Source organism: Notolepis coatsorum (assembly GCF_963971535.1).
Source record: "Notolepis coatsorum genome assembly, chromosome: 13".
Lineage (NCBI taxonomy): Eukaryota > Metazoa > Chordata > Actinopteri > Aulopiformes > Paralepididae > Notolepis > Notolepis coatsorum.
Window position 1 is genome coordinate 17,692,123 of NC_140177.1, and position 19,244 is coordinate 17,711,366.

The 19,244-nt window shown below is 43.9% G+C and overlaps 1 protein-coding gene across 1 annotated transcript in view; it reads left to right on the top strand.

Moving 5' to 3' along the window:
* Window positions 1-16,971, top strand: part of ghrhra (growth hormone releasing hormone receptor a) — a gene marked incomplete at both ends in the record, with an annotated part of 149,402 nt that extends 132,431 nt beyond the window's left edge. The window contains 7 exons of the mRNA XM_084327580.1: window positions 5,992-6,145; window positions 6,881-6,941; window positions 7,495-7,564; window positions 9,390-9,481; window positions 13,359-13,488; window positions 15,465-15,506; window positions 16,810-16,971. Coding sequence (XP_084183706.1) covers window positions 5,992-6,145; window positions 6,881-6,941; window positions 7,495-7,564; window positions 9,390-9,481; window positions 13,359-13,488; window positions 15,465-15,506; window positions 16,810-16,971 — 711 coding nt within the window. The remainder of the gene's footprint in view (window positions 1-5,991; window positions 6,146-6,880; window positions 6,942-7,494; window positions 7,565-9,389; window positions 9,482-13,358; window positions 13,489-15,464; window positions 15,507-16,809) is intronic.
* Between the last annotated feature and the right edge of the window lie 2,273 nt (window positions 16,972-19,244).

A 19,244-nucleotide genomic window follows, 5' to 3' on the forward strand; every position in this document is an offset into this window, starting at 1 on the left:
GTCAACGTATCCTTGTTTCCCAAAGCTGTTCCTAATCCAATTTCTTCCATCATGGTGTCAAGTGTGGGGATCTACCGAGGCACTTCTTCCTTGTGGTGAAAGCGAGAAGGAGGAGAGCAGGTGACCACACACCTGCTTATGAAGGTAAGCTGATGAGGGGTGTGGTCAGACTAATACTGGTATTAGAGGTACATTTGTGGTTTATTCAGTACGCGTGCACGTACGCGAGATAGTGCAGTGTGATGCCAAGCTAAGCCACTAACGATACAGAACCAAAAATAACTGGTGTCTGGTGATTGACAGCACACCAGAGAAAACCAAAGCACATCCAAAGCACACAGGAATAAACTAAAACCAACCCCACATAAACCGTGATCCATCACAAGTATTTATTTAGTTTTTGTGTTTTTAGTTGACGATGGAAAATTGGCCGGGTTTTAGCTGTCTTGCTACGCCCCTGTAGACATGGGATGGTGGGGTCACTGTAACACGACCTGCCCTTTGCAGCAAACCATCTCACAATATGTACACCGTTTTCTGTTCACCTGATTTGCAATTCATGTGCAATTCTATGTGCAATTCAAGAGCCACCGCACGGCTGACAGTTGACGCGTGTCGCAGCAGAGCTGAACAGCTGGCATATAGAGATACTCCCACAGCCCCATATGTATAACATATTGATCCAAACCTGTTTGATGTTTAGGCTGCATATAAAACAGACGTTCTTGCTTTATCGACACAAAGCGGCATGGGATGAGTGGGAATGCTTAATTAGATTAGATTAGATTCTATAGTGCAAATGTAAAAGTAAAGTGCAATAGTGATATACAATGTACAGGTGATTAATCTGGATATAAAGTATATAAAGAGTACCACTGAGTAATAGTGCTAATCAGATGTATGTACAGTGTTATATTATTATTATGGACAGTGATACAGGTATAAAGACACTATGGTAGTAAGTCATACTGGCCAGTGGTAGGTAAGGGATATGTGCAGATTCTACAGATATGTAGAAAGGATTATATGCAGGTATATATAGACAGATATATGTATACAGTATATACAGCATTATTGTACATGCTATCATACAGAGTTATATGGATTATATGCAGGTGTATAAATAGGTATATAGAAAGGATTATATGCAGGTATATTTAGACAGATATGGAAATATATATATACGATAAATATATAAATATATACAAGGTGTATATTATCATACATAGTTATATGGGTAGACTAGTATGATGTAGGTAGTTATGATTAGTGTAAGGCAGTGGAGACAGTGAAAACAGTAGGCAGGTTAGCCCCTTACGTGACTGCGATGTGCAAGCCTGGGGCTTTAGTGACCGCAGTCACTCTCAGCTGTGCCGCGACCAGGCTAAAAAGAAAGTACCAAGCGGTGATCGGGGGCTGGGGGTGGGTCAAAAATATATCAGATATGAATTTCAAAGATACCCAGCGTACAATATGGGTTTAACACAGCTTTACAGTGGGGTCTGGAAGCTCGGAGTTGCTAATAAACAGTTTAACTCATTGTTACAAAACGAGTGGTACTCACAGAGCGAACGTTGGCAAGATGGCGTCTTCTTCTTCTGCCGCTATTTGGCTGCCTGGTGCGCATGCGCTGTGGCACCAACGGCAGAAATGGACGTTCGCTCTGTGAGTACCACTCGTTTTGTAACAATGTTTTAAACTGTTTATTAGCAACTCCGAGCTTCCAGACCCCACTGTAAAGCTGTGTTAAACCCATATTGTACGCTGGGTATCTTTGAAATTCATATCTGATATATTTTTGACCCATCCCCAGCCCCCGATCACCGCTTGGTACTTTCTTTTTAGCCTGGTCGCGGCACAGCTGAGAGTGCCTGCGGTGTGCACATCGCAGTCACGTTAGGGGCTATAGGCAGGTATAAATTGAGTATAGGCAACAGAGTTCAAAGTTCGTACAGTATGGGTAACAGAGCCTAGAGTGTAGGTAATGGAGTTCAGAGTTCATACGGTATCAGGGTGGAGCTGTCATCGTTATCATCATTAATGAGGACCTCCCAGTGCTGCTGCCCTCGGCCAAGCGTCCACGTCCACCTACACTGTAAAAAGAACGTTTTTCTCACGTGAAATTCACTGTATTATTCTAGATTACTTTGGTTTTTCTACTTTAAGTCTAAATGCCATAAAAATACAGTAAATTACTTTTGATAAAAATATGAACCATTAAATAAAGGTTGTAATCTGTAAATTGATTTAATAAGAAATTATAAACAAAAAATTTACAGGAAGGCGCGGCTGGGTGCCGCAGCGGAGATTGCGCTCGTCACCAATGCAAGAGACTCCGGTCTCGAATCCGGGTGTCAGCATTGCCTCCGGCTTGGGCCGGCCGTCATACTGGCTCAATTGGCAGAGTCAGCAGGGTGGAAGTCGATGGGTGGGGATTTGGACGTTGTGGACAGCGACTCCTACAGGTCGGTTGGGGAACGCCTGCACAGCAGAGACAGGAAGTAGCGGGGTGTGAGCCTCCCACACGTTACACCTCGCTATTGAGAGTCCGCGCTGGCAGGTGAAAAGATGTGACAGGCTGCCATGTGATGCAAGGCTTCTATCCTCCCTACAACCGACCAGTGGGGGGCATAGTCGAGCAATGTTCAAGACAGGGGAGGGGAGAATTGGAAACATAAAATTGGGATGAGAGAAAAATTGAAAATAAGGAGAAAGAGTGGATAAAAAAAAATACAAAATGTACAGGATTATTCCATTGCTTAATTGTCTTGAATGTTAAATTACATTGAATTATATGTAAAAACACCTAAATAAACAAATATTTCTGTAAATGAAATGCTCTTCCACTTTATTTTAGTTTGGGTATTTTACTGTAATTTGACAGTAAGTATTTGGCAACCGTTGCTGCCAGACATTTACCGCTTCTTTTACCGTTTTCTTTTTATTGTTTACAGTGTAGTCTTTTCAAAAGAACAGCACAGAGTAGAAATACTTTCCCCCACTGGTCGTGACACACATGATGTGTATAATGATGCGTGGCGCTCAGTGGCGCCGTTAGCCCTGGGCTTCCGGGGCTTTAGCCCCGGATGTTTTTCTCCTAGCCCCGGACCTTAAAAAAATAAAAATAAAAAAAATTTAAATTTTTTTTTTTTTTTTCTTTTTATGGCAGCATCCCTATTGTCTGTGCTGATTAGTGTTTGGTATTTTTCTTTGGTTTTTAGTACTTTTAAACATCGATTTTTTAGCAAGTAGTAGTTTTCATTTGATCCTATATAATTTTTTCATTCACCAATTTGTGGACTTTTTTTTTTAGTGTCTTGAAAGGCGCATTATAAATAAAATGCATTATTATTATTATTATTATTATTATTATTATTATTATTATTATTATTATTATTATTATTATTATTATTATTATTATTATTATTATTATTATTATTATTATTATTATTATTATTATTATTATTATTATTATTATTATTATCATCCAGGAGGGAAAAGACACTTTGGATAGTAGGGACTGCATCTCTGCCTGTCCTGGCCAGGAAACACTTTGCAACTGTGATCTCCTCTGGCAGTAGTTGGATATTGTAATGTGTGGCGAGGGGTTGCAGCAATTCCACTGAGATAAACTGGTCTGAGGCTGGATAACATGGCTGTATGCCTCTCATACGTTGTTCTCCAACTCATGAGAACCTGTTCTCAAGCTCTTGCAGCATTCTGTTGAGAATAGAACAGTCTCTGTCTCAGCTGATCTCCATGAGGTCTGAGCTTGTGCCACAAGATGACTCAACTACATACTCGTTTTCTGCTTCCTCCTTTGGCTCCTCAATCCCAAGGCCATTACATATGGCCTTTGTCCTGTCATACATGTCCACTGCCATCTCTGAGGTGCGATAAGCTTTGAGTGTGTCCTGCACTGTGCTTTTAAATAATACAGATAGGTATTGAAGATGTGCACTTTGACGCAGCAGCACCTGGAGCCATCCATACCCATGTCCAGTGTCCACTGACAAAGACATGCTCATGATAATGTGATAAACTATAATAAGCTTTAATCGAACCCTGGTTCATTTCCACGGATAGTCCGGTTGGTTTGGGGTGGTGTGAAAGCTCATTCACTCTTGCAAATGAACCCTGCTGCGGTTCATTTGAGATGTGAATGCAAAGTGGACCAAAGGCAGGAAAAGACCCCAAAATCTAATATTTTTTTTATGAGAAGACATTATGTATATAATTTTTTCGATTGCTTAAGCACGATTTTGAAAACAGGGCCCGTTGTTTCAAAACACTACACACAATTAGCACAACCACACACACAATTATCAGAACACCTCAGATCCTTTGCTAAATTAAACACAAACTATATACTAATTTATAAAAACTACATTTTGTTACCATATTAAACACGTTTCATATAACTTAATTCTGTTTGAACCAGTTACACACTGCTGTGCTTAACCTAAAACACATTTAGCAATTCTACTTATCAGTGATTAGAGTACTGTAAGTGAAGTACACAGAGAATGTGCAAATATACAATAAATTCACCAAACACTACACAAGACCAATGCTGTAGATGAAAATATAATTTATTTATCTCCATATAACCAAATCAGTCAACATTTCAACATGGAGAATCACAACAAAACATGTCCCAGTTTTCATGCTACTACAGTGTGCATAACACAGTAAGCTCAGCAAATATCAGACAAACATAAAATACTGTATCCAGTACAGGTTAAAATTACAGTAAAACAAAAACAAAAATAGAAAAAATTTAAATAGAGTACAGAAAATACTAGACATTATCTCTTTGCCTAGCTGGATCCATGGCAAGAGATTTTTTTGTTGTGAGTCTCCATGTTGACATGTTGACTGATTTGGGTATATGGAGAGACAATTTATATTTTCATTAGTCTGCATCATTGGTTGTCTTGTGTAGTGTTTGGTGAATGTATTGTATATTTTCACGTTCTCTGTGTACAGTACTTCACTCTCCTTCCATTTTGGTTGAAGACAGGTGAACTCACCTGCTGCATTTTTATAGTGCTTAAACCTGATTGGTGTATCTACAATTAAGCAATAGTGTGTTTGTGCATCTGATTGCTGTGTTTAACCAATTGGCTCATATGTGTGGTCATTTGACATTCTATGTGTAATGTAATGCAAGTGTGTTTAGTGTTTTGCAAATCACTGTGTGTATTGTTTTGCAAAAAAGTGTGAGGCTGACTTTGTGCTTATAGGGGTGCAAATCTGGGCCTATGTTTTGCTCCTTGAGTGTAAGGTTTTGATAATTGTGTAATACTTTTGATTTGAGTGTTTATGCAATCGAAGAAAACTGTAAAGACTAGAGATTAACTGTTTATTTCTTTTGTACATAGGCTGTGCATAATGTTTGTTTGTTTATTTGCTTATGTGTATGATTCTTAACTGTGTTTTTATTTTGTTATTGGTGTATATGTGTGTATGTATATATATATATATATATATATATATATATGTATGTATGTATGTATGTATGTATGTATGTATGTATGTATGTATGTATGTATGTATGTATGTATGTATGTATGTATGTATGTATGTATGTATGTATGTATGTATGTATGTATGTATGTATGTATGTATGTATGTATGTATGTATATGTGTATATATGTATATTTGTACTCTCGTTGGGGCCTCTTGGACCAGATCAATGTTTTATCTGGCTAAATAAAGGTTAAATAAATAAATAAGAAACTGATGATTTGGTCCTGTTAACTTTGAATTTTCTATGGGGACTGCCCAGATCCCTCTCATGGACCTGTACCTCACTTTAAAAAACTCTAATCTAGTTATTCAGTATTCGTCTCTAATTACTCTAAAATTGCGTATTTCCGTGTGTAAAAAAAAAAGAAAAAAAAAGAGGGGGGGGCTGAAGCCCCCAATGTTTTATAACCCTAAAAACGCCCCTGGTGGCGCTCTCTCCTCTGCTGTGGCCCATCCAGGCGGCGTGCAAGTCGGCGGTGGCTTTCTTCCAATTCAGCATCTTGGCCAATTACTTCTGGTTGCTGGTGGAGGGCATGTACCTCCAAACCCTGTTGGCTCTCACCTTCGTCCTGCAGAGGAAGTACTTCTGGTGGTACATCCTGATTGGCTGGGGTGAGTCGGGACGAGAGAGTATACGGTAAACATCGTGGGACTCGTGAGACACTGAGGTCGACCTCATTTTAGCATTTTTACATTTTGTTGCATTTAGTATTTTTTTGTATATTGCATTTTGCAGTATTGCATATTTTGTATAGTGTTTGTCCTTGTTTGTTCTTTGTTCTTTATTCCACTTTTTTACTGTATGAAGCACAATCACCACAACCAAGCATTTCACTGTAATGTACATGTAATGTATGTACCTTATATGTGACAAATAAAACAAAACTTGAACTTGAACCTGATTTACAGTGACAACAAGCTTACAAAACAATACACACATTATCAGCGATTTCATACACATAGGCACAATAAATAAGAATAAACAATACAAAATCAGCTAAGACAGTTACAAGTCGTCACACAGGGGTCGGAGATCATGTTTTAAAATGAAGTTAGAACCTCAAACATCACAAGACAGGCAGAGATGCACGAATGATATGAATAATATATGAACACACAGGGTATGAATAATATCTGAACACACAGAGTATGAATAATATCTGACCACACAGGGTATGAATAATATCTGAACACACAGGGTATGAATAATATCTGAACACACACAGGGTATGAATAATATCTGAACACACAGAGTATGAATAATATCTGACCACACAGGGTATGAATAATATCTGAACACACAGGGTATGAAAGATTACGTTGTGATCCTCTCATCTCGCTCTCTAGGGGTCCCGTCGGCTGTTCTCATCATATGGTTGTTTACCAGATACTTCTACGACAACAGAGGGTGAGTTCTACACACAGTAACAACACTATAATAGCTGTAACAACAGAGCGTGAGTTCTACACACAGTAACAACACTATAATAGCTGTAACAACAGAGCGTGAGTTCTACACACAGTAACAACACTATAATAGCTGTAACAACAGAGCGTGAGTTCAACACACAGTAACAACACTATAATAGCTGTAACAACAGAGCGTGAGTTCAACACACAGTAACAACACTAGAATAGCTGTAACAACAGAGGGTGAGTCCTACACACAGTAACAACACTGTAATAGCTGTAACAACAGAGGGTGAGTCCTACACACAGTAACAACACTAGAATAGCTGTAACAACAGAGGGTGAGTCCTACACACAGTAACAACACTAGAATAGCTGTAACAACAGAGGGTGAGTCCTACACACAGTAACAACACTAGAATAGCTGTAACAACAGAGCGTGAGTCCTGTCCTACACACAGTAACAAGAATAGCTATAACATTGATATCTCGCTGCGTGTTGACCTGCCGAGGCTTGTGGTTTCCACCGTGACGTCTGACTTTACTTGCAGCTGCTGGGACGACAACGACAACGTTGCTATTTGGTGGATCATTAAAGGGCCCATCACGGCCTCGCTGCTGGTGAGTAACATAACGGCCTCGCTGCTGGTGAGTAACATAACAGCCTCGCTGCTGGTGAGTAACATAACGGCCTCGCTGCTGGTGAGTAACATCACGGCCTCGCTGCTGGTGAGTAACATCACGGCCTCGCTGCTGGTGAGTAACATAACGGCCTCGCTGCTGGTGAGTAACATCACGGCCTCGCTGCTGGTGAGTAACATAACGGCCTCGCTGCTGGTGAGTAACATAACAGCCTCGCTGCTGGTGAGTAACATAACGGCCTCGCTGCTGGTGAGTAACATAACGGCCTCGCTGCTGGTGAGTAACATCACGGCCTCGCTGCTGGTGAGTAACATAACGGCCTCGCTGCTGGTGAGTAACATAACGGCCTCGCTGCTGGTGAGTAACATAACGGCCTCGCTGCTGGTGAGTAACATAACGGCCTCGCTGCTGGTGAGTAACATAACGGCCTCGCTGCTGGTGAGTAACATAACGGCCTCGCTGCTGGTGAGTAACATAACGGCCTCGCTGCTGGTGAGTAACATCACGGCCTCGCTGCTGGTGGGTAACATCACGGCCTCGCTGCTGGTGAGTAACATAACGGCCTCGCTGCTGGTGGGTAACATAACGGCCTCGCTGCTGGTGAGTAACATCACGGCCTCGCTGCTGGTGAGTAACATCACGGCCTCGCTGCTGGTGAGTAACATAACGGCCTCACTGCTGGTGAGTAACATAACGGCCTCGCTGCTGGTGAGTAACATAACGGCCTCGCTGCTGGTGAGTAACATAACGGCCTCGCTGCTGGTGAGTAACATAACGGCCTCGCTGCTGGTGAGTAACATAACGGCCTCACTGCTGGTGAGTAACATCACGGCCTCGCTGCTGGTGAGTAACATAACGGCCTCGCTGCTGGTGAGTAACATCACGGCCTCGCTGCTGGTGAGTAACATAACGGCCTCGCTGCTGGTGAGTAACATAACGGCCTCGCTGCTGGTGAGTAACATCACGGCCTCGCTGCTGGTGAGTAACATAACGGCCTCGCTGCTGGTGAGTAACATAACGGCCTCGCTGCTGGTGAGTAACATAACGGCCTCGCTGCTGGTGGGTAACATAACGGCCTCGCTGCTGGTGAGTAACATAACGGCCTCGCTGCTGGTGAGTAACATAACGGCCTCGCTGCTGGTGAGTAACATAACGGCCTCGCTGCTGGTGAGTAACATAACGGCCTCGCTGCTGGTGAGTAACATAACGGCCTTCCAGGGACAACGATGGAAATCTGGACTTTTAGTTTCTATCCCTGACGAAGCCAAATACTCATGTGATCTGTATATGTTTATGTCTAAATAAAATCAATCAATCAATCAAAGCCTTGCTGCTGGTGAGTAACGGCCTGCAGGGGGCGACAGTGTTTGTTATCTTACAGCACTTGTTTTATTCATAAATGCCTGACATATTAAGACTCCCTTTGTCCATGTGTGTTTGTATGTATGTATGTATGTATGTATGTATGTATGTATGTATGTATGTATGTATGTATGTATGTATGTATGTATGTATGTATGTATGTATGTATGTATGTATGTATGTATGTATGTATGTATGTATGTATGTATGTATGTATGTATGTATGTATGTATGTATGTATGTATGTATGTGTGTGTGTGTGTGTGTGTGTGTGTGTGTGTGTGTGTGTGTGTGTGTGTGTGTGTGTGTGTATGTGTGTGTATGTGTATGTGTATGTGTATGTGTATGTGTATGTGTATGTGTATGTGTATGTGTATGTGTATGTGTATGTGTATGTGTATGTGTATGTATGTGTGTGTGTGTGTGTGTGTGCACCTACCAGGTGAACATAGTGATCTTCATCAACGTGATCAGGATCCTGGTTCAGAAGCTCAAGTCTCCAGCCTCCAGGAACCATGACGCCGGACACTTCATGTGAGTTTGGCTTGAGAATAGATGCACCGAGCAGTAGATGTGAACCAGGACCGCTTTCACACCATCACTCCATCCTTTTTAAAGGAGCAATAGGTGGCTGTTGATTTGGGGCAGAAATACTTAAACCAAAACCCAGTCAGAACAGCATCAGGATGCCTCCTCCAGAAAGGACACTCCCTGCTCCTCCAGAAAGGACTCAGAGACACTCCCTGCTCCTCCAGAAAGGACTCAGAGACACTCCCTGCTCCTCCAGAAAGGACTCAGGGACACTCCCTGCTCCTCCAGAAAGGACTCGGAGACACTCCCTGCTCCTCCAGAAAGGACTCGGAGACACTCCCTGCTCCTCCAGAAAGGACTCGGAGACACTCCCTGCTCCTCCAGAAAGGACTCGGAGACACTCCCTGCTCCTCCAGAAAGGACTCAGAGACACTCCCTGCTCCTCCAGAAAGGACTCGGAGACACTCCCTGCTCCTCCAGAAAGGACTCAGAGACATCTCTGCTCCTCCAGAAAGGACTCAGAGACACTCCCTGCTCCTCCAGAAAGGACTCGGAGACACTCCCTGCTCCTCCAGAAAGCAGACAGGATAAAAGTCTGCCATTACATTCAGACACTGCTGATCTCATTTTAGATTGTAATTTGAAATACTTCTCCACACTGAAAATAGACTCATCCAATGCAGCGTGACGGCATCGCACACCTCTGGCGACACGTTCATCTCGGATTCCGAAGGATTGTTTTGATGTTTCCCGTCTGAGACCACAGCCTGGTTAAAACCTCAGCAGTGACAGATGAGGACAACAGACAAAGGAATTCATCTAAGTGACTCTGAAGATGTGCTCAGGGTGCGTATCTTAATCCTCGGGGACTAAAATAATAAAATCTCAGTGATTTAGCACGTCGCTTCCCATCATCCTGACAGATATACAATTATTCAAAATTATGAAAAGATTCAGATTCCCAGTTCCTTTTCTACCTCCAGCGAGTGGATATATATATGTAATCATATAATAATATAATAATAATAGTAATAATAATATAATACAATACAATACAATACAATACAATACAATACAATGCAATACAATACAATATAAGGGCGCCCAAGTGACACGAATGGGGGGCGGATATGAGTCTCAATCTGTGTTTACGGCCAAACCTCTGGCTCATGATGCACTTGTACAGACAACGACTTCCGATGCAAACTCTTAAACTGGAATCTTGGAACCTGTTCAACACGTTCAGATTACTGGTTGGTTCTTAAGGTTCCTCCAGTTTGCTCTGAACTACGAAAAACAGCTTTTTCCTTCGACGCTTCCAACACCTGGAATGCCCTCTCCAACTGACTCTGAAGCTGAAGGTTCTTCCTTCTTTTGCTGCATTTAAAAGTATGATGTGTGTCGACTTGTAACTGTCTTAGCTTAATTTATATTGTTTATTTGTATTTATTGTGTCTATATACTGTATGTATGAAAATTGCTGATAAACTGTGTATTGTTTTGTAAGCTCGTTGTCGCTGTAAATTAGGGAAACCTGTCTTACAAGTTGAAATAAAGGTTTGAAATTAAATTAAATTAAATAGTTCCGCGAATGCAAACACATCACGCCGATTCCTGGCCCGCCTCACCTACCATCTCCAGGGGCGAAGTTATGGCACAGAGCGAGGACTCAATTAGACGGACGTTGAAATTCTTGAGCCTATAGCCGAGAGTGTTCTGTGTGGCGTCAGGGTCGGTGGTAGCAGTGGACAGGGGGAGCAGTGGACAGCAGTGATGCCAGTAACTAGTTACTAAGTAACTAGTTACTCTAATCTGATTACTTTTTCAGTAAATAGTAATCTAATTTACTTACTTTTTACAAGCCAGTAATCTGATTACAGTTACTTTTCCAAGTGGCTGTGCGTTACTATTTAGTTACTATCTCATAATGCTGATGATAAGAGAGCCAGGGGTACAGTCAGCTAGACCGGAGATGGGACGTGCGCTCGCACACGCACGCACACAGGCACACACACACATGTTTACGTTTATAGCTGATTTTAGAATGGCTTCAGCATGAAGTTAAATCAACTATCCAGTTCGTTTTATAGTGTAATTTGGCTACTTGAGAGAGAGAGTGAGAGTGAGAGAGAGAGAGAGATTCATGTTACGCGCAACTTGCGGAGTACGCACTGAGTCCGTTGTCTCAGAATGGATTTGGTAGAGAGAGAGAGAGAAAAAAAACTGTTGTCATTCTTATGTTGTGGCAGCAGCAGGGGGGACGACGACGACTTCGTAACCTAGTTACTTTCAAAGTAACTAAGTTACTTTGATAATCAAGTAATCAGTAAAGTAACTAGATTACTTTTTAAAGGAGTAATCAGTAATCAGATGATTTTTACAAGTAATCTGTGGCATCACTGGTGGACAGGGGAGCAGAGGACAGGGCGGAGCAGAGGACAGGGGGAGCAGAGGACAGGGGGAGCAGAGGACAGGGCGGAGCAGAGGACAGGGGGAGCAGAGGACAGGGCGGAGCAGAGGACAGGGGGAGCAGAGGACAGGGGGGAGCAGAGGACAGGGGGGAGCAGAGGACAGGGCGGAGCAGAGGACAGGGGGAGCAGAGGACAGGGGGAGTAGAGGACATGGGGGAGCAGAGGACAGGGGGAGCAGAGGACAGGGGGAGCAGAGGACAGGGGGAGCAGAGGACAGGGGGAGCAGAGGACAGGGGGGAGCAGAGGACAGGGGGGAGCAGAGGACAGGGGGAGCAGAGGACAGGGGGAGCAGAGGACAGGGGGAGCAGAGGACAGGGGGGAGCAGAGGACAGGGGGAGCAGAGGACAGGGGGAGCAGAGGACAGGGGGAGCAGAGGACAGGGGGGAGCAGAGGACAGGGCGGAGCAGAGGACAGGGGGAGCAGAGGACAGGGCGGAGCAGAGGACAGGGGGAGTAGAGGACAGGGGGAGTAGAGGACAGGGGGAGCAGAGGACAGGGGGAGCAGAGGACAGGGGGGAGCAGAGGACAGGGGGAGCAGAGGACAGGGGGGAGCAGAGGACAGGGGGAGCAGAGGACAGGGGGGAGCAGAGGACAGGGGGAGCAGAGGACAGGGGGAGCAGAGGACAGGGGGAGCAGAGGACAGGGGGGAGCAGAGGACAGGGGGAGCAGAGGACAGGGGGAGCAGAGGACAGGGGGAGCAGAGGACAGGGGGAGCAGAGGACAGGGGGGAGCAGAGGACAGGGGGGAGCAGAGGACAGGGGGGAGCAGAGGACAGGGGGAGCAGAGGACAGGGGGAGCAGAGGACAGGGGGAGCAGAGGACAGGGGGGAGTAGAGGACAGGGGGAGCAGAGGACAGGGGGGAGTAGAGGACAGGGGGAGCAGAGGACAGGGGGAGCAGAGGACAGGGGGAGCAGAGGACAGGGGGAGCAGAGGACAGGGCGGAGCAGAGGACAGGGGGAGCAGAGGACAGGGGGGAGCAGAGGACAGGGGGGAGACGGTGTGTTGTTGATGACATACTGAGCTTTCATTTCAGTTTGACTAGAGAGGCTCAGTCTGCGAGCAAACGGGTCACACTGTTGTTATTGATGTTATTATAACTCTCCATCGTATGCCCTGTCTATTTATCTTTCTATCTTTTCATTCCTTCTTTTATTCCTCCCCCCCTCTCTCTCTCTCTCTCTCTCTCCCTTCTTTCTCTCTCTCCACCCCCCCATCTCTCTCTCTCTCTCTCTCTCTCTCTCTCTCTCTCTCTCTCTCTCTCTCTCTCTCTCTCTCTCTCTCTCTCTCTCTCTATATATATATATATATATATATATATATATATATATATATATATATATATATATATATATATATATATATCTCCCCCCTCTCTCTCTCTCTCTCTCTCTCTCCCTCTCTCTCTCCCAGGAGGTTGGCTAAATCCACCCTGTTTCTGATCCCTCTGTTTGGAATGCACTACACTGTGTTCGCCTTCCTGCCCGAGAACACAGGGGTGGCAGCCAGACTCTCCATCGAGCTGGGCCTGGGCTCCTTTCAGGTAGAGAGACTAATCAAAGAAAGAAAGAGAGAGAGAGATATACAATCTCATCTTTCAGTCCTAAACAGGTTGGAAATTACCAGTCTGGAACTGTATTGGAACGTGCCTTGGAATGCATGTATAGGAATAATGGTCACAATGTGGTCAATCTATCAGGTAAACCCATGTGGTGCGTGGTGGACGTCTGCTGTGATTGGACAAGTTCTGATACGCTCTGGTCCTGTGCAGTTCATTATCTTGCCAAATTCTTGTCTTTCTTCTTTGACTTCTCACACCATAGCCTTTTTTTTTTTTTGCTATACGACTGTGTAGGATATCGTGGATATCATGAAGAACGTGCTCAGTCAACCGATATCCAGTTAGGTTTATTAGCCAGACAGATAGAAATATATACAAGATAAGTAGATACATGGCTGAGTGGCTCTCGCCCAGGTGATCAGCTGAAATTGCCCAGGTAGAGAAGACTGAATCTTGTGAGGAGGGGGACTTTATAGTGTGAAGGGGGAGGGGGGATACAGGATATGGGACAAAGGAGAATGGAGGGGGATGTCTTTATGATAGGGGCTTTATGTTAGGGGCTCCTCACAATATATTATTCCACAACTGCCACTGGCTGGGTGGTCTCTTCTTGTTAAATGAACACGCCAACATTATGGGAATCAGTCAAGAAGATAGATACCGATTTCCTCTCTGTGATGTTCAGTAAGAAGCTATCCGGCCACGTGCTAGCCTAGCTTAGCACAAATGAATGGACGCGGATACGGACATGCTAGCCGCCAAATACACCTCTCCCAGAGGGATATGCTAGCCTAGCTGATCTGTATCCACTTCCATTAATTTGTGCTCAGCTAGGCTAGCTTACAGCTGGATACTGTAGCTTTCTACTGAATGCCACAGAGAGGAAATTGGTATTTATCTTCGTGTCAGACTCGGGAGAAGACTGTAAGTGCATTTCCCATAATGTTGGCGTGTTCCTTTAATAAGATAAGATAAAATAAGATATTCCTTTATTGATACCATTGGGGAAATCCTGGCATCATAGCATCATGGGGGAGGTGAGGTACAGGTATGGGCAGGGTATATAGTAGAAAGACATAAATATAGCGAATAACATTAGATATGAATATAAAAATATGAAAAGAATGAACAGTGTAAACAATATAATTAACTCTGAATGTAATATATATATTTTTATAAACAGTGTAAACAAAGGTGCAGATGAGGGTCTGTATGCCCTATCGGTTATATTATGTTACAATAAATATAGGCAACAAATAATTTGAATCTGAATATATACTATGAGTAAGAGTAAAAGTAAACAGTATACAAAATGTACCCTAACTGGCATGATATACGCCATACATTGTAGTCTGTGAGTCAGACACACTTAATGGTCAGACATAGTTCTCAAGTTCAGTCTCAGTAGAATCTGGAGTGTTGGACATGGTGGTGAAAAACCCAGGATCCTCGTCTGTCTCTGAGACATTGGAGCCTCCTGATTCCTGATGAAATCAAAGTCACTTAACCCCCCCCCCCCCCCCAATATAAATCAAACATTAACCAAATTGATCAACGCCTGTCTACCTGCTTTATGCGGAAAATCACTCAGTGTCTCAGGATACATTTGTTTTGTGAACAGGTCGTACTGTATACCGGTACCCAATACACTGGCTACTGATAGGAGAAACTGCTTTTTCCTTTGATGCTTCCAACACCTGGAATGTCCTCCGACTGTGATATCTATCTTCTTGGCATGTTCCTTTAACCAATACTCAACCTTTCTCAACTGTGTCTTGTTTTGTAAACTGTTCGTCGCTGTAAATGACGGTAACAAGTTTACATAAAGGTTTGAAATTAAATTAAATTAAATTATTGAACCTAGACTAAATATTTCTTGTAACGCTGGAGGTTATGAATGAAACTGTGGAGACGTCACCAAGGTAAAGTGAATCAACTGTGAATCTCTTGTGTTCCAGGGCTTTGTGGTGGCTCTGCTGTACTGCTTTATGAATGCAGAGGTGGGTACTATGCGCACGCTTTGTACTGACAGTTTTGTACGGTGCAGCATGTCCAGGTAAAGCGTCAGGTCCATACTATGGTTGTAATACCTCAAAGAAACCTCTGCTGTCCTCTTGAAGGAACACGCCAACTGTACTGGCTTCTTGTTGGTAAACCAGGTCTGTCTTCAACACACACAGCCAAAGAAATCCAAAACGAGATCCAGGGTATAATGAATTAAATGAATCTGAAGAATCTAAAGAAAACATAAAGATTCCAATACAAAAACAAACAGAATTCTCACAATGATGTGGTTTAAAAGAAAAATTTCTAAACTGGCACCTTCACCAAACATTTTGATGCCTATAGGCCTTCTCTCCCTGCTCATTAAGCCACCTGAGACCTAAAAGGCCCCGCCCCCCACCCTCAATGTGCACTGCCAAACTCTGGATGCTAGGTGGGGTAGATGACTAGAGGTACAAAAAACAAATGTAAATAAATAATAGATAAACTAGGAACACAACAGAATGGTTCCAACACCAACATTATGGGAAATGTGCTTGTCTCCAGAGTCAGACAAGAAGATAGATACTGATTTCCTCTCTGCGCATCACAGTATGTAGAGAGCTATCTGGCCACAAGCTAGCCTAGCTTGGCACAAATGAATGGATACGGACCACAGCTAGCTTGCACACAGACAGCTTTCTACTGAACGCACAGAGAGGAAATTTATATCTATCTTCTTGGCGTGTTCCTTTAACCAATACTCACTACGTCCAATGATCGAAGGGTTGGTGGTTCAAATCCCGCTCAAGCCCATGTCCATCCCACTGCCGTTGTGTCCTTGGGCAAGACACTTAACCTACTTGCCTCGTATGAATGTGTATACATGTGAATGAATGTTGGTGGTGGTCGGAGGGGCCGTAGGCGTTGATTATTCGCCACGCTTCCGTGAGTCTGCCTCAGGGCAGCTCTGGCTGCAATTGTAGCTTACCACCACCGGTATGACTGTGTATGAACGAATAATGGACTCTGTGAAGCGCTCTGGGTGTCATGAAGAGCGCTATATAAATCCAAGTCATTATTATTATTATTATTATTATGTAGGGTAAGTACATAGATAATAGAATAATATAACATAGAACAAAGGGCAAGTAATAATGACAATAGTGATAACAGTAGTAGTAGTGAACAGTAGTGGGTTGCAGGATTTAATCAGTACAGTTTGATTGATGATGCCCTGATGCCCTTGTTACCTGTCCCTAATGTGTGTGTGTGTGTGTGTGTGTGCGTGTGCGTGTGTGTGTGTGTGTGTGTGACCAGGTCCAGACAGAGATGAGGAGGTGGCTGTGGAGGTGTCACACCCAGAACCACCTCTCACCCGTCAAGCGACGCGTCACTGTCACCCAGATCATGGTGCTGAACCGTCGAGGAGGAGGAGGAGCCCAGGGGCCTTCTTCCTCCGGGACCATCTCCTCCGTCTAACCTTCTGAACGGGGTCCCGGAAACGTTGGAGAGGAAGGTCGCCGTGAGAACATCAACCCATAAGAACAGTGTCAGATGCCAGGCCATCTAAGGATGGTTTCACACACACACACACACACACACACACACACACGCACACACACACACACACACACACACACACACACACACACACACACACACGCATGCACGCACGCACACACACACTGCTGATTCAAATCGCAGCATCTCCTCTGTTCAATCGTAACATCATCAGGACAGGAACGCTGTGAGAACGTCGTGGTCAGAGGACAACCCTGACTACATCCCCAGGCAGATCAGAACCCACTGCTGATGGAGAAATCGCAACGCTATAACCACAGTGTCTCTCTTTGAACCGAGAAAACAGAATAACATCGGTGGACTGTCCAGGGAACGTTGCGTCGACATTTGCGAAGACGTACGGATCACATCTCGCAGCCGGAGCGATAGGATATTTGCCGATATCACAAAATCTGCCACGATACGATAGGATACGATTAGATTCAGGTGCCTGTGATCGATATGAGACGATATCATACGGCCATTTAACACAATCACTAACATTCATATCAACTCAAAAAAGGCAACAAGAATATCATTTGACATTTATATTTTTGAGCTCTTCCAGACATTTAAATAAAAAAAATAATCTATTGTTTTTAATACAAATAGGCCGCATGTTCACTGTAAAGTGCCACGTTTTGATATATTGAGCGTTCACAACACACTCGATCTTGACTGGAGTGGGAAGATAAGATCCCAGGAGAACCGGTTACGCTCCTTAGCAGAGCTGATTGAATTGTGGGTAGTGGGAATCCACCGATGCCGGTGTCGTACGGGTCTGGGCGCCAGGGTGTCTGCCGTGATGCTAGAGGCAGCAAGATGAAACAGCCCAGATTCACAGTCGATGGAATGACTTGTGACGGTCAGAGTTGGAAATTACAGTATATATAAGACCCGGGAGGGACCTGAATTTCAGACCATTTATGTGTGTGTGTGTGTGTGTGTGTGTGTGTGTGTGTGCGCGCTTGCGTATCTCAAGCTGCCATACATTTGTCATCTGACAGCAGACGTCAGATGGAGAGGATTCCTCGCCTTTGATGCGGCGTCTTTGAAGTGTGGTCGGGGTCAATATTCATAAGTTGGTTTCTTCGTCATCTGTTAATATTTTAGACCGCCGTTGGTTGTGATAATAACCCCCTTCTTCTGCTTCTGCGTGGTGCAGAGAGGAGGGTTAAGGAGCTATCTAGCGACCCCTGGTGGTCGGTAGTGAATTGAACACTGCGTCAAAGGTACAAAGAGAATGCCAGATATGTCGAGGTAAAATTATAGTACAGTAGAAAAGTTTAAATAACTCTGAATATACATCTATACAATATATATCTGAGCAAGTAGGCTGTGTAGTCAAAGGTGCAGATGAGGGTCTGTATGCCCCATCACTTATATATTATAGATACAATAAATATGGTTACAATAAACACTAGAATCTAAATATATACTATGAGTAAGTATACAGTATACACAGGTGCATTTTTTTTTTTTTTTAATTAACCTTTATTTACCCAGGGTAGGTTCGCTGAGTGGATGCTCTTTTTCAGGAACGCCCTGCTTCACATTCACACAGTTCCATTCACACCTGGAAGCTGCTGCCCAGTACAACCACAGTCTGCCACCGTTGGCCACTGAGCAACTCCACTGGAGCAGTTGGGGGTTAAGTGCCTTGCTCAAGGACACTTCAGCGGTTGGTGTTAAGGGGATAGGAGAGAGTTATTAATTCACTTCCCCAGCCCAGATTTTTTCCTGCCGGTCCTGGGGATCGAACCAGCGACCTTCCGCTCACAAACCTGCTTCTCTAACCATTAGGCCACCACTGCGAGTCGAACCGGGGTCGGCCATGTTGCACCGTAGTGCTGTATGCGGTGCGCCACTCGGGCGCCCCCAGTTCTCGAGTTCTGCTGCCGTTAGTTCTCCGGCTGCTGGCAATGCACCCTGCCGACTAACTAACTAACTACTAACCATATTCACAGTGACAATAAATTATCAAGTGGAATAAAGTGATTTAACACAAGGCTCAACACTCTTTGAGTTGCAATACACTAATTGCAGAGACATGATGGCGACTGAAACAATTATGCACCACTTTTACTCAGTATGACAGCACAAATAGATATTGCATAGCCCGAATCAATGTCAGAATCACAATCCGAATCAGAAAGCTCTTTATTGCCAAGTAGTTTACACATTCAAGGAAT